General features: G+C 36.6%; 1 protein-coding gene across 1 annotated transcript in view; it reads right to left on the bottom strand.

Annotated features, from left to right (window-relative positions):
- The window catches only part of MAN1A1 (mannosidase, alpha, class 1A, member 1), a 166,967-nt gene that overhangs the window by 65,061 nt on the left and 87,803 nt on the right, over positions 1-14,103 (bottom strand). The window contains exon 6 of the mRNA XM_011942954.1: positions 2,046-2,140. Coding sequence (XP_011798344.1) covers positions 2,046-2,140 — 95 coding nt within the window. The remainder of the gene's footprint in view (positions 1-2,045; positions 2,141-14,103) is intronic.

The following is a 14,103-nucleotide window of genomic DNA, read 5'->3' as shown; positions in this document are numbered from 1 at the left end:
GAGGAACTGTGTATAGCATCTAGGTTATCAAATGAGTACTTTCTATTAAATCACAATTTCAGAATTTATTAAGAATTCTTACTGAATTAAGAATTTATAATAGATGTGGTAGAAAAGACAATTTAAAAATATTTTTTTCCGAACAGTTTTTGGAATAGAGTTCCTAATGTAGTATATGAGTGAATTATTTAGTTTCTCTACATATATTCAGCTTGCACAAATACTGAAATACAACTTGATTTACTGATGTTTTGTCTCCAAATACATAAATCTCCCCAATTCAAAATGCTGCTTGCTTTAAATTCAACCTGGTGAGTACTTATTATCTCTCCTTGGCCCACCTTAAGTTTGTCAATTCCATGTGTGAGTGTGTAACACAGAAAACATATATTCCGCTTTACCAACCAGCCTGTGAGTCCCCTGAGGGAAAGAACATGTCTGTTATCTTCTTGAATAAAGTGAAGAGAAGTAGAAACTCTTCCCAGGACTTAGTAAGAAATCCTTATCACAGCAGAGACTCAAATAAATGCTTAGTTTTGACAAAGAAAAGGTAAAGAAACCAATTATCTTTAGGCAATAACCAGAATACCAGAGGAATGTGAACAGATAATACCAGTAAGTTTACACTGCTGTTAACATATAGATGTTGACAAAGAGACACATTCAAAACTATTTTCAAAATTGAGAGGGAAAAGCAGAATTATGATATTACAGCCAGCACATTCAGTATCTCTCCAGTGGTAATTCTTGCCAAGAGTTTCAAAGTCAGTCAACAATGAATACACAGCTAGTCTAAAAAGCATCTTTAAGCCCCCCTTTTTTCTTCTCCTGGGTAGCTTTCTACATTCTCTTATTCTGAGAAGGTAATTAAAAAATATGATTTTGCCAGATATATGTTTCCCCCTTCCTTTGAAATTTTTGCTGGTGACAGCCTTCCAAAACTAAGAAAGCAGCTATAGGCCAGCTGTTCCCTATACCTTGGCCCATACTGTGAAATAAAGTGATTCGCAGAACAGTATATATGTACAAGTGACACCAACAGCACATCCTGAAAAGTAATATTGTAGATAAATATGAAACGTCACTTCTTCCCCTACAGGAAACCTTTTAAGATGATAAATCATCCTCACACCTTGAAGTACAGCTGATTCAAGGAGTGTACTTGATCGGGCAAAGGAATGGGGAATTTTAGTGAACTGATACTATTAATTTTGCCAGTGCTTATTGTGCGAATTTGGGTAAGTCACTCGGATTTAGTAACTGGGATTGAGAGTGGATACAATTTATAATTAGAAATTCATGCATGTTGCCAACAAGAAATTATTTTTATCAGCTGCAAAATGGTTGCTCAATTTCATTCAGTTTAACTTCAAAACATCAGAGAATACCAGAAAGTCTGTTCAGCCTGGATATTGTGTGTCTGTGTGTGTGTGTTTTCCAACTGGAGCCACGTTCTCAAGAACTTGGCATATTACGGTTCTCCACCAAAGAAGATGAGAAGGTTGGATTGATCTGAGTGAGTGCATTAGCTGCCTTCCCTTCTTACAACTGGGGACTGGGTAACCGCAGGTGCTCCCAGTCTCCATTATACCAGCTCCTTTTATGGGGGATCTGATTAGGCCAAATATTGTATCTCTGCCATACTTCTGACCAGTAGCTCAACTGAAATAAAGGTTCTTAGGAATTTGCTTCTTTGGAATTGAAATGCTTTGATGACAACTTAAAAGATAATGGGATTCTTTTGGTATTTATGGAGACAGAGAGTATCACTGATGCAATGTCACTATGAAACAGTGAAAACCTCCAATCCTGTCTGGCCTGAATGACTCTGTTGAGGTCATGCCATCCCACAGTGGGGACACATCTGAGGCTATGGAACACTGGAAAGCTAATAGCTGCCAACGAAAAGACAAATCTCAAGTCTCCCAGTGGAGTCTGTTTGTCACCAGCATCATACAAGTAATTATCTATCTAATGTATACCTATTAAGCAACAATCTTGAATATTTCAACTTAAAACATGTTGTTGAAAATGAAGAGTTTTACCTTTTCATATTCAGCAATGCCCAAGGTATTCCAGAGGGAGTATGAAATGCAGGTAGTAATTTTACCCCAAGTTCCACTGCTTTCTTTCGAAAAATCTGAAAGGTTAAACAGTTAACTGTAAGCTACTGTTGCAAGAAAAACAAGACGTATTACACTATTATCTAACAGTTACCACTTTTCTACTTTGATATTTTCTACCTTAATATCTGACAAAAAGTTTACCAAATTAACAGAATTACCCAGTAAAGTAACAATGGTCCAGGGGCCATCACACTGGGGGATATTTATTCCCAATCTTGGTTGCTCATTAGAATCGTGGGGAGATTTGGATGCTACTGAGGTGAACGTCTTACTCTTGAGATTCTAATTTCTTTGGTTGTAAGCTTCTGGATCAGGATTTTAAAAGCATCACAGGCGATGCCAGGTGATTTCAACGTGCCAGCCAGTGGGAGAACCACTGTTGTTGGAGGATAAGACTGAGAACCAGGAGGTCTGGTCTATCCCACCTTCAGCACTATTATTTACTAGAGCACAGAGAAAGGAGAAGTTTTAAAAAGACATTATCACAGGTCTATGTGTCTTCTCAGCCCTTGCAGCTTTAACTTTCTCTGATGTTAAGTGTAAGTGATATAAAAAATACTAAGTTAAATTAGGTACGGATTCTGCTTAGTTTAGTAGGGAAGATAATTATATGCACATAAATACCTAGAACACAGATAAAATGAGAGCTGGAGATAAAATACTGAGTTCAGTGAGACATTCAGGTGAGTTCAGTGAGGCTGTATGCTGGAGACAGCATTTAGATGAGAAGTGCATGCAGCATTGAACTGGGGCCGATAATACCACAGACCGGAGCGAAGATTGGAAAGTAAAGAGGGAATCCCTGAGGGATCGGCCTCCTCCCCACAGAAGAAGGCAAATGGGGCCCTACAGAATAAACAGGGAATTGGGTAGTTGGCCTGAAAAAAGGGGATACTGGTAAATGAGGTCAGGCATCCACAGCTCAGGCCAAAACAGGGAGGGACACAAATGTGAGGCTAAAACTTTTATTCTGGTTACAATGGAAAAATAATGAAAGTTTTTGATCTGCCAATTCTACTGTGCAGAACTGTGTTTTAGGAAGATTAATTAGATGAGATCCATCCTCAGTTTTAGGTCCAAAGAAAAGCACCATTTTATTTACTGAAGAAAGGCCTGCTACAGTTGTGGCACCAACCAGGTGCCTAGTCCCGTCCTTTAAGCTGTATGACTCAGCATGGAGGACTGGAAGTGTACCACTTCCTCCTCAAACAAGGAAGAAGTGAGAGAGGCTGGAGGAGCCCTGAAGAGGATGGAAAATAGAAGCTAAGTTCTCTGTCAGCCACTGGGAAGCATTCACTAAAGCAATCGACAAAGAAGTCATGTGTGGCTTCTCCCCAGAGGGAAGGGCTTCAGTGTCTAACTCCCGCCCTAAGTTCTGAGCCTCTCCACTAAGACATCCAGGCACCTGGGCTCCCAGACTGAAGGTAATCCAGTAATACCAATGTTGAGGCTACTTCCAAAACCGTATCTTTTGGGATCTTAAAAAAAATTATTTTTTAATTTAAAATTTTCCTTATGCATACCATAGATCTTTTGGAATCTAACTCTCATTTAGTAGTGGAAGTCAAGAAAGAAATGACTTTGGTTGACAGTCAATTTAGATAAACTGATATTCCTTGTATACAAATAAAGAAACACATTTGTAGTATATAGAAAATGCTAAAAAATAGAGGTGTCATTTTCCCCACAAATTATTGTAACTCTTGTCAAAGAGGATAATTTCCTGTATCAATAACTTGTAGTGTATGGAGAGGAGGAAAAAAAGTAGAGCAAAGGGTATATTCTTCTTTCCCTTTCCCTGCCTTACCCTAGAGAAATTTCATGTTGTCTTCTGCTATAAGGATTTATCCAATCACTGCCCAGCCATCTGTTGACTTTCTGGTTTCTGCCCAACTTCTAAAAACTGTTAATGAACTCCTTTTCGAGAAACTTACATAAGATCAAGTCAAATCATGTAATTAAAACACGAAGTTGGGTATAACCATACGGCACAGGAGTTGAGAGCTCAGGCTTTGAAGCACAATGCCTGTGCTTGAATCTCAGCTCCACTTCTCCAAACTGGGCAATCTTGTACAACTTGCCTAATTTCTCTATCCTAAGCTTCCTCATCTGTACAATGCAGATAACAACAGCATTTACTTTTTAAAGGCTGTGGAAAAAAATAATAAGTTATTATATTTAAAGACTTTAAGACACATAGTAATCACTAACAGGTAGTTGTAGTTTTTATGGTGATAATGATAATGGTATTTCCTCAAGAAGCTGGCTTTTATCCAACTGTTGCTTTGGTACCTTCTACTTATACAGACTCCTCTCTCATTCTCTCTCTCTCTGTGCGTATATGTGTGTTATTTACTCCCCACCTGCTTCCTTGCCTCCTCCCCAATATAGACACATTCTTAATCATGTGCATGTACTCTCAAGAGCTAAGGCCTCAGTTCTCATCACCTATTTGCATTCTCAAATTCAACTTTCTATTTTAGCTCTAGTGCAGTACTTCTACCTGTGTACACCCATCACAATTTGGGTGTCTTGTTATCTTCTGAAACTTAACATGTCCAACATGGAATTAATCTTTTAATATCCTGGGCAAACTTCCCCAGCTCTATCACTGACATTACTTTCTGGTCAGTCCCTTGGACTCAAGTGAGCAGGCATTTTGATTTTTGATTTACTGACCGCTTCAGTCACCAAGTATCATTGTTAACTCATCTGAAATGTCTTGTATGCAGTTCATTCTCTAATAGGAGCATAGGCTATGTTCTCATTGCCAGGTACAATGAAATGTATGATTAAAAAAAAGAAGGTCCTCCTATCTAGCCTGCTTGTTCCCTTATTTTCATTAATAATTTTTCCTCATTTCCATTAATCTGTATTTGTATTACCAACTTTCTCTTTTTACCATACAATTTTCTTGTTCAAGAAATGATCATGACTTCCTCTGTTGTCTAACATCAGGTCAAATCTGCTCTACCGACTGTTCAACCACCTTTATGAATCAGACCCTTCAATTATTTTCCTTCCGTCTGGCTCTGCCTCCAGCTCCAGCTTTTGAGTCTTCATTGTCTTAAGTACTCATTCATATTTAGTCCATCTTAGCAACTTTATTTACACATTCTCTCATTTAAAATCACTCTCTTCCGCCTCCTTTTGGCTGGTCCAAATTTACTTATTCTTTAAGGGTAAAGTCAAGTCCAGGCCAAGACTCCAGGCCAAGATCTTTGCCTTCTGTGAATTCCCACACTGATAACTAGTACCATACAATATGGTCTTTGATACAGATCCCTAAATCAAGATACAGAAGGCAAGAAAGAGATCTCTGAACGTTTTCTTGTGTGTTTTCTCTCATATCCCCCAATAATTTTTTCTTCCTAGAAGTAGAGAAAAAGACCCCAATTTCTCCTTCACTGCCTATTATACAGCTCTAACCCCAATTAAGTCATTTTGTATTTAAATTCATGGATATCACCATAGGGCTCCTATGAGTAGTAGGCAGGAAGAATTAACATTCTCAGTTAACAGACAGGAACAGTGGCCCGTTCCCATATCGGGGTTTTTACACTTGCAGTTTCCTCTGCCTGCAATGCTCTTTCCTGAGCTATCTCCACGCTTCGTTCATTCTTACCTTCAGGAATCTGCATAAATGTCCCCTTGAGAGGTCTTTTCCTAACCATCCCACACAAAGTTGGCCATCCTTATTTATTATATCACCTTGTTTCTTTTCCACTATTTATCATGTCTTAATTATTTTATTTGCTTGTTTATTGTTTGATAACTCCACTAGATACGATCTCAATGAGGGCATGGAAGCAGGTGGCACTCAATAAATGTTCACTTAATAAATAAACGAATCAATCTAAGATTAATTATTAGGTGAGTACAAAGGTAACTGTGGTTTTTGCATTGCTGGAATTTGCTGTTTGATATTGGAATACATTTTTAAATGTGGTTATGTTACATATAATTTTAATGGGTATTTCTCGCTTTCTTAATTTTTTTCCTAATGAATTACTACTTGCTGTTTATTTTATGTTGATTTCAGACTAAGAAAATGATGATGTTAGACAGAAAGCAAATTCAAGTGATTTTCTTATTTGAGTTCAAAATGGGTGGTAAAGTAGCCGAGACAACCTACAACATCAACAACACATTTGGCCCAGGAACTGCTAACAAACATACAGTGCAGTCGTGATTCAAGCAGCTTTGTGGCAAGGCGCAGGGGCTCACGCCTGTAATCCCAGCACTTTGTGGGGCAGAGGTGGGTGGATCATGACGTCAAGAGATCAAGACTATCCTGGCCAACATGGTGAAACCCCGTCTCTACCAAAAATACAAAAATTAGCTGGGCATGGTGGTGCATGGCTGTAGTCCCAGCTACTCAGGAGACTGAGGCAGGAGAATCCCTTGAACCTGGGAAGCGGAGGTTGCAGTGAGCCGAGATCATGTCACAGCTCTCCAATCTGGTGACAAAGTGAGACTCTTGTCTTAAAAAAAATAAAAAGAATAAGTTTTGCAAAGGAGACAAGAGTCTTAAACATGAGGAGCTTAGTGGCCAGCCTTGGCAAGTTGGTAACGACCAATTGAGACCAATCATCAACACTGATCCTCTTACAACTACATTAGAAGTTGCCACAGAACTCAACGTTGATCATTCTATGGTCATTTTACATTTGAAGCAAGTTGAAAAGGTGAAAAAACTGGCTAAGTGGGTGCCTCGTGAGCTGAGTGAACATCAAAAAAATCGTCATTTTGAAATGTCTTCCTCTCTTATTCTACACAATAATATGAACCATTTCTCGGATTGTGACGTGCGACAAAAAGTGGCTTTTATATGACAACAAGCGATGACCAGCTCAGTGGATGGACTGAGAAGAACCTCCAAAGCACTTCCCAAAGCCATATTTGCACCAAAAAAACGGTAATGGTCACTGTTTGGTGGTCTGCTGCCGGTGAGATCCACTACAGCTTTCTGAACCCTGGTGAAACATTATATCTGAGAAGTATGCTCAGCAAATCGATAAGATGCATGGAAAACTGCAATGTCTGCAGCTGGCATTAGTCAACAGAAAGGGCACAATTCTCCATGACAACGCCTGATGGCACGTTGCAAAACCACTTCAAAAGTTGAACAACTTGGGCTATGAAGTTTTGTCTCATCCACCACATTCACCTGACCTCTCGCCAACCCATTACCACTTATTCAAGCATCTCGACAACTTTTCACAGGGAAAACATTTTCACAATCAGAAGGATGCAGAAAATGCTTTCCAAGAGTTTGTCAAATCCCAAAGCATGGATTTTTACACTACAGGAATAAACAAACATTTCTTGTTGGCAAAAATGTGTTGATTGTAATGGTTCCTATTTTGATTAATAAAGATGTGTTTGAGCCTAGTTATAATGATTTAAAATTCATGGTCCAAAACCACAAGTACTTTTGTATCAAGCTAATAACATACCTGGGGCATTGTAATAAGAAACCATTGATATTATATTGTTTGCAAAGTGCTCCATCCCATTCCACTAGCTGCTACTGTCTGAAAATAATTATCTCCAGTATTCTAGAGTCTCAACCTTGGGCAAAATTAGGGCACAATTACAAAATATTTTTAGATAAAAATATTAATTAGCTCATTGATGCTTTAATCAAATCATACATGAGAATAAATCAACTTCAATTCTCAATGTTTGATTTGTTATCTCCTCCTGAGCTCTGATGAAGTTGCTGGAGGAAGAACACAGATTCTAAAAGAGAACATCCTTCTACCTAAACTTGTGAGCTTGTAATAAAACTAGCTTGTAAAATTAAAATTGAGAGAATGAAGGAGGCATATCACAAATCATTCTAAAGGGGAATTAAGTTTTAAGTAGCACATCTTAGATGATGTGCTAAAAAGCAAATTATTACAAAAAGTACACTAAATGGTACTTTAGTGCTACTTCAAATGGGGATATGCATGATGGAGAAAGCCCCAGACCCAGGTCCTTGGACTGGCTGTACTACTGTTTCCATGTGAGGCCTGGGTTGGTCAGTTAACTCTTCTGGTTCTCAATATCCCCAGAAAAAAAAAAAGGGAGAGTAGGGCTGATCATTTCTATTTTTGATTTATCACTAGAAAAATAAGTACTCAGAAGCCACAAAACTAGTACTAAAATGTGACTGGGAAAAAAGCAAGACAAATACCATTTTTTGAAGATAGGAAATGTTAATTTGCCAACCAATTCTTCACCAATCTTGGTTTCCGGGGTTTGCTGGTACCTCTATTTGGTGGGGAGGATTTTATAAAGAGAGCCAGGTGAAAAATTACAGTTCATAAAATGTAATCCCTGCTAAGAGAATATATTTTTTAATGTCCACTAAAACAAAATATGGTTTTTGTACAACTAGCAATCAGTTTGGGATGGGCAAACATCTTACGATCCAACAAGAATTTTCTAAAATATTTTGCATTCTAGGGATTCTGATTACATTCATAGCAAAAGTCAAAACAATGTAACTTGCTGAAAGAAGGGTGGTAAAATATGATGAAACAGTTCTTTTGAGCATGTAACTAACAAATAACTTTAAATAAAAACTTTTATAGCCTAAAGTTAAGAATTTCAAAATAACTACATGAAAACTGTATCTTTTCATTACACTTAAGTAACATCATCACAGTCTTATTGCTGTTTTTGAGCAATGTTTTAAAAACTTCAAAATTTAAAATCTATTAAACAAACACATTTCTTTTTACTTTCCCCTGACAGATAGCATTAGACAAGGCTGTAAACAAGACATATGGTTTTCTTTGCCTTTCTAGTTTGCAGATCCCTAAAGAACTATACAGGAATATATACATGCCAGAGCAAAGAATAAGGGAAAAAGAAACGAATAAGAACAGATGGATTTGGAAGGAAATATTTTCAGTTCAGACACGTTTCAGTTTGAAACGCACAATTAATATCAAAGCCTTTCTTCAAATGCTCATGTTGAAAACTTCACCATTAAAAGATCAAACACCAATTCACCATTAGGGTAAGTAGAGTTTACCTATTACTCGTTTTCACTATATAAAGCTTTCAGCACAAGATGCCATAGACACACTAAATATCTTTGGCTGCAAATAACTAAAATAACCCATACACTGTTAGTTGACTTGATCAATTTGCACATAATACGGGCCAAAATCAGTCATTAAACCAGTAAGTACTTATTAAGCTATTCTGGCTTTTTAGAGTAGACCTGTGAAAGATTTAAATATCAGAATAAAGATACGTAAAAATAATTAATCCAGCAGAAACTTAGAGCTGGAAGGGACATCAAAGGTAATCTAGTTCTATAATCTGATACACAGATGAGGAAACTGAAGTTCAGAGAGGGCCTATTCTCCTAGTTAAATGCTCTGATGTGGGATGGTTTACTGCCAGCTACACCCAGGTGAATACCAGCTTCCTGTTATCTCAGAGACGGGTGATCCTTTTGATTCAGAGGGACTCTCCACTGTGCGCACACCACTGTCTCTTTCTTTCTTCTCATTCTGTTTCCATAATTGATCAAAACCTAAAACTGAAGTTTTAAATTAAAAAAAATTATGTGTTGTATTCGTCAAATTTCATTACAAACTTCATTTAAAAAAATAATATATTTAATTAATTAGATGACTGCTTTTGTTAATTACTTTGTTTTTCTCCCCTGTGATTCAATACAATTCAATTTTTAGCCTTCAGACAATTAGACGAAAAGAGTGTTGCTTATTTTCCTGAAATATTAAAGCACAGAGATCTTCCCAACTTGTTTCTTTCAAAATAAAAAGGCTACACATGCTATCCTGCCAATAACCATCGATTATAACCAAGAAGAATCAATGTAACTGTCCTTTAGTCTTGAGTTTACTAACATATAAAAACATAAAATGTAAAAAAAGGAGAACACTTCTAATTGTAAGCCTAGTTTAAAAATCTAAATGTAGAATGTTCTAGTGAATAGGCACTTTAGATTTATCTAGTTTTTTAAAGGTATTTATTCTCATGAAAAAAAGAGGTAGTGAAGAGAAGTGGCTTTTATGCTATCTGCTAGTCAAAATGAGTAAATGTTAATAAATGAATGAATAAAATTGCATCCTGTTATCAATTTTTTTTTTTTCCCCTTAGAGAAGACTCTCATTCCCTAGTTTCTGAATAGGGAGGGTTTTATAAAGTTAAGAAGGCAAGATGAAAAAATGGGGGAATGCTGGGGAGAACTTCAGGCTGTTGTTCAGGGCAGGGATATCACCACTGTCCATGTGAGCAGCAGTAAATGCCATGTTCTCGTGGCAGTGTTTCCCTCAGCATCAGCGTGGTCAAGGCTGCCTGGGAACAGGTACACTGAATTAAGAGTCAGGAGCCTTAGGTTCTAGTGCAGAGCTTGCTACTCACCAGTTACGCCACAAAGAAATGGGTCACTTCACTGCTCTAATTTTCTCTTTGTAAAATGGGAACACTAGATAAGACACTTTCTGAGGAACATTTCTGCTACATAGGACAGGCTTATTTTAAGACTTAATAAGCACTTACTACACATTCACCAATGTAGTAAGGACCGTAAGAAAGATACATGAGAAAAAATTAAATCCCTGATCTCAAGAAGTTCACAACCAGGAAGGTAAGTCAGCCATTTAAAGTCATATAAGCATAAGATATACAATATAAAACAATATAAACCATAGGTAGAGAATACATTAAGTGATACATGCTGTAACTGTGGGAATTTTTTTAAAAAGTGAGTTAGGTCTAGGAGGAGAGGTAAGGTTGAAGAGGTGGCACTTATATAGATACAGGTGTGTACTTACTTCAGAGTAGGTACGTACATGTTTGTGTACATGCTCTGGGTTAATGTAGAGGAGGACAAGAGATCAAAAGGGAAGACGAAGGGCTTTTCATGATGGAGAGCAGGTGGAGAGCTAGATTACTAGGGTCTAGAAAATAGTTAGAGACAGATAAAATAAGACAAGCTCATGGCCTTAAATGCCAGGAAGAGAAGTTAAAAAGATGGTTAAAAGAGCACATTAGATGTCTTAAGGAAGTCCTAACACTATATTAGTGCCTCCTGTTTATGATAAGTGGAGGGATTTCTGGGTCATCAGGGTTATGAGAAATAGGGAAGGAAGAAAGGCAGTATTCTCACTGGTTATGGGACTTTTCTGAGTTGTAAGAGGCAAACATATATGAATGACAACATCAAAAAAACACTGTATTGGCTACCTGATACCTGATAGAAGGAAAATAAATCTTAAGAAATAACTAGAGTCCTTTAAAAAATTTTTCCTCAAGAAGAAAGTATATGCTATTGTACACATAAATGAGCAGTGGGCTGGGAGCAAGGAAACAGTATGATAAAAGTTACACGTCCTTCTAATATGCATTCAATATGGAAGTTAAAAAGGGAGAGGAAACCCAATGGCTATACAGCTCTAGTGCCTCAAACTATTCTTAAGTGTACCACATGTGTTATTGTAGGCATTCTAATTACTAAAATACCTGCCCAAGAATGATAAATAATAATAAATTACAGCAAGAACACCACAATAATCCAAGTCATTATACAGTGCCTAAAGCTACTCATTCTATCTCAATTTTACGTTAATGGGCAAATCGCCAACATGACATTTAGAAAACTATGCAGTATATAGTGAATAATGTTTACACTAAATATGACAAGTAATTTCTGAAAATACACTTCACATCAAAAGGAAAACATCTTTATTTAAAAAAATATAATGCCTACTAAAGGGAAGGGAATTATGAAAGCACATACTCTATCTGGCTATGATTTCTAACCGAATTTGTGGAATCCACTTCATAGATGTTAATATGCGACATCACAGGGTTAAAATTGGGGCTACTCTATTTACTACTGCTTTTGCAAGCAGACATCAGAAATCATTAAAATATACACAATCCAGGCTTGGTAATATTTGTTCAAGAAAAAGACAAAAGAAAAAATGATAGCTTCAACTTTGCAAGTACAGTTGGACCTTTGTATCTGTGGGTTCCACATCTGTGGTATCAACCAGTTGCAGATCAAAAATGCCTGAAAAACAATGTATGGCTGCATCCGTACTGAACACCTATAGACTTGTCATTATTACTAAACTACACAGTACAACTATTTACATAGCACTGACATTATATTATGTATTATAAGTAATCTAGAGATGATTTAAAGAATATGGGAGGATGTATTCAAGTTATATGTAAATACTGTACCATTTTATATAAGGAACTTGAGCATCTGTGGATTTTGGTATCCTCAGGGGGTCCTGAAACCTACCCCCACAGATACCTAGGCATGACTGTATGTCATAATTCCCTGACATGTTTTAGTTACAAAGCATTCTACACTAGTGAATTTTTTCCTGTTAACTGAACCTCATCTCTGAAGAGCATCAAAACATTTATAGTTTAATAATTTATATAAGTTTTAAAGACAAGTTTATCTGTTTTTTACGAGTCGGTGAAAAGTAGAGTGATCCTGCCTTTACTCAGCATCACCATCATACACATACAGAGTTGGGACTAGGTGACGGAGTTTTCCAATATTACTTGAACGGTCTGTACGACCTTGAACACTCAACCTCCTTTCTGTGCCTCAGTTTCTAAATATGTGAATAGAGAATAATCCTTCCAAATCACAAGATGGTTATAATTAAAGGAACAAGTGCTTTTTAAAGAGCAATAATAGTTATCATTCTTGGCTATAAGATCGTAGTTTCCTCAGGAATAATAGAAGGATATTAGGCCTTTTGTCCACACACTAAATGGTCCAAAAGCTGCTGAGCTATCATGTCTGCTTTCTATAGTCCTACTGCTTCTTTATTAGCCATCAGTTCATTAAAATGAGACTTCTCACTGTTGTATTCATTCTCCTTCTGAGTTGCTTATTTTGTAAACAGTTATCTGCACAAGGATCCGATAAGTCAAATGTCTTTCCTCTTACAGTGAAGGGCACAAGCTTCAGGACATGGTCCCTTTCTGTGTCACATGCCTGAATTTGAACAATTAAACTCTATAGGTATGAAAGAGCAATGAATTACCATATTATGTAGCAGTAACAGTTTGCAAATTTACAAAGTCAACTGAATATCTTTGTGCACAGGTTTTGTTTCTTTTAAAAAATGTAAAATGTAAGCTACTAATTTTTCATTCTATTTAAGCAAATGTAAACCTATCCAGTACACACTTAATACCATTAGGCAGGCAGTTTGCTATTTCTGCATAATCCTCCTTTATCATATATTATACACTGATACCTTTAAATTGCCTTTGGGTACAGAGTCTATAGTTTTATTTCAGCTGACAGATGAGCATTTTAAATTATCAAATGGTGACACTGTTGGACAGAAAATTTGGCAGCAATGCAATTTTTGTCTTATGTTTGTGTCCCTCCAGGCAAGTTAATTAAACTCTTAGTCTCAGTTTCCTCATCTACAAAATGGAAAAACATATTTGTGCACCTTGAAACTCAGAGTTCTCTTTTTTCCCCATGCCAATATTAAATTTTTATTTTCTTAAACAATGAATACATTCTCATTATTGAAAAATCACAAAATTAGACATAAAATATAGAATCTTATTAATTCTGTCTACCCAGAAATAACTATTAACATCTTAAGTGTCTAAATGATATTGATTGCATTTTTTTAAAAAAAGTATTGGTCCATATATACTATTTTGTAATGTTTTAAACCCATCCCCACCAATTTAATCTCCATTGTATACAACATTCTATATCAGAGGTCAGCAAACATTTTCTATAGAGGGTTAGATAGTAAATATTTTAAGCTTTACTAGTCACATACTCTGTCTCATGTTTACTTTTAACAATCCTGAAAAATTTAACAATCCACTCATAGCTCTGGTAGTATAAAAACAGGTATTGAGCCAATTTGGCCAAAGGGCTGTAGTTTGCTGACCCTTGTTTCCTAACACTGGATACATTTCTGTAACATCTTTTTAAAAA

This window comes from Colobus angolensis, unplaced genomic scaffold (genome assembly GCF_000951035.1).
Source record: "Colobus angolensis palliatus isolate OR3802 unplaced genomic scaffold, Cang.pa_1.0 Scaffold213, whole genome shotgun sequence".
Classification (NCBI taxonomy): Eukaryota; Metazoa; Chordata; class Mammalia; order Primates; family Cercopithecidae; genus Colobus; species Colobus angolensis.
This window is presented reverse-complemented; position numbering and strand designations above follow the sequence as displayed.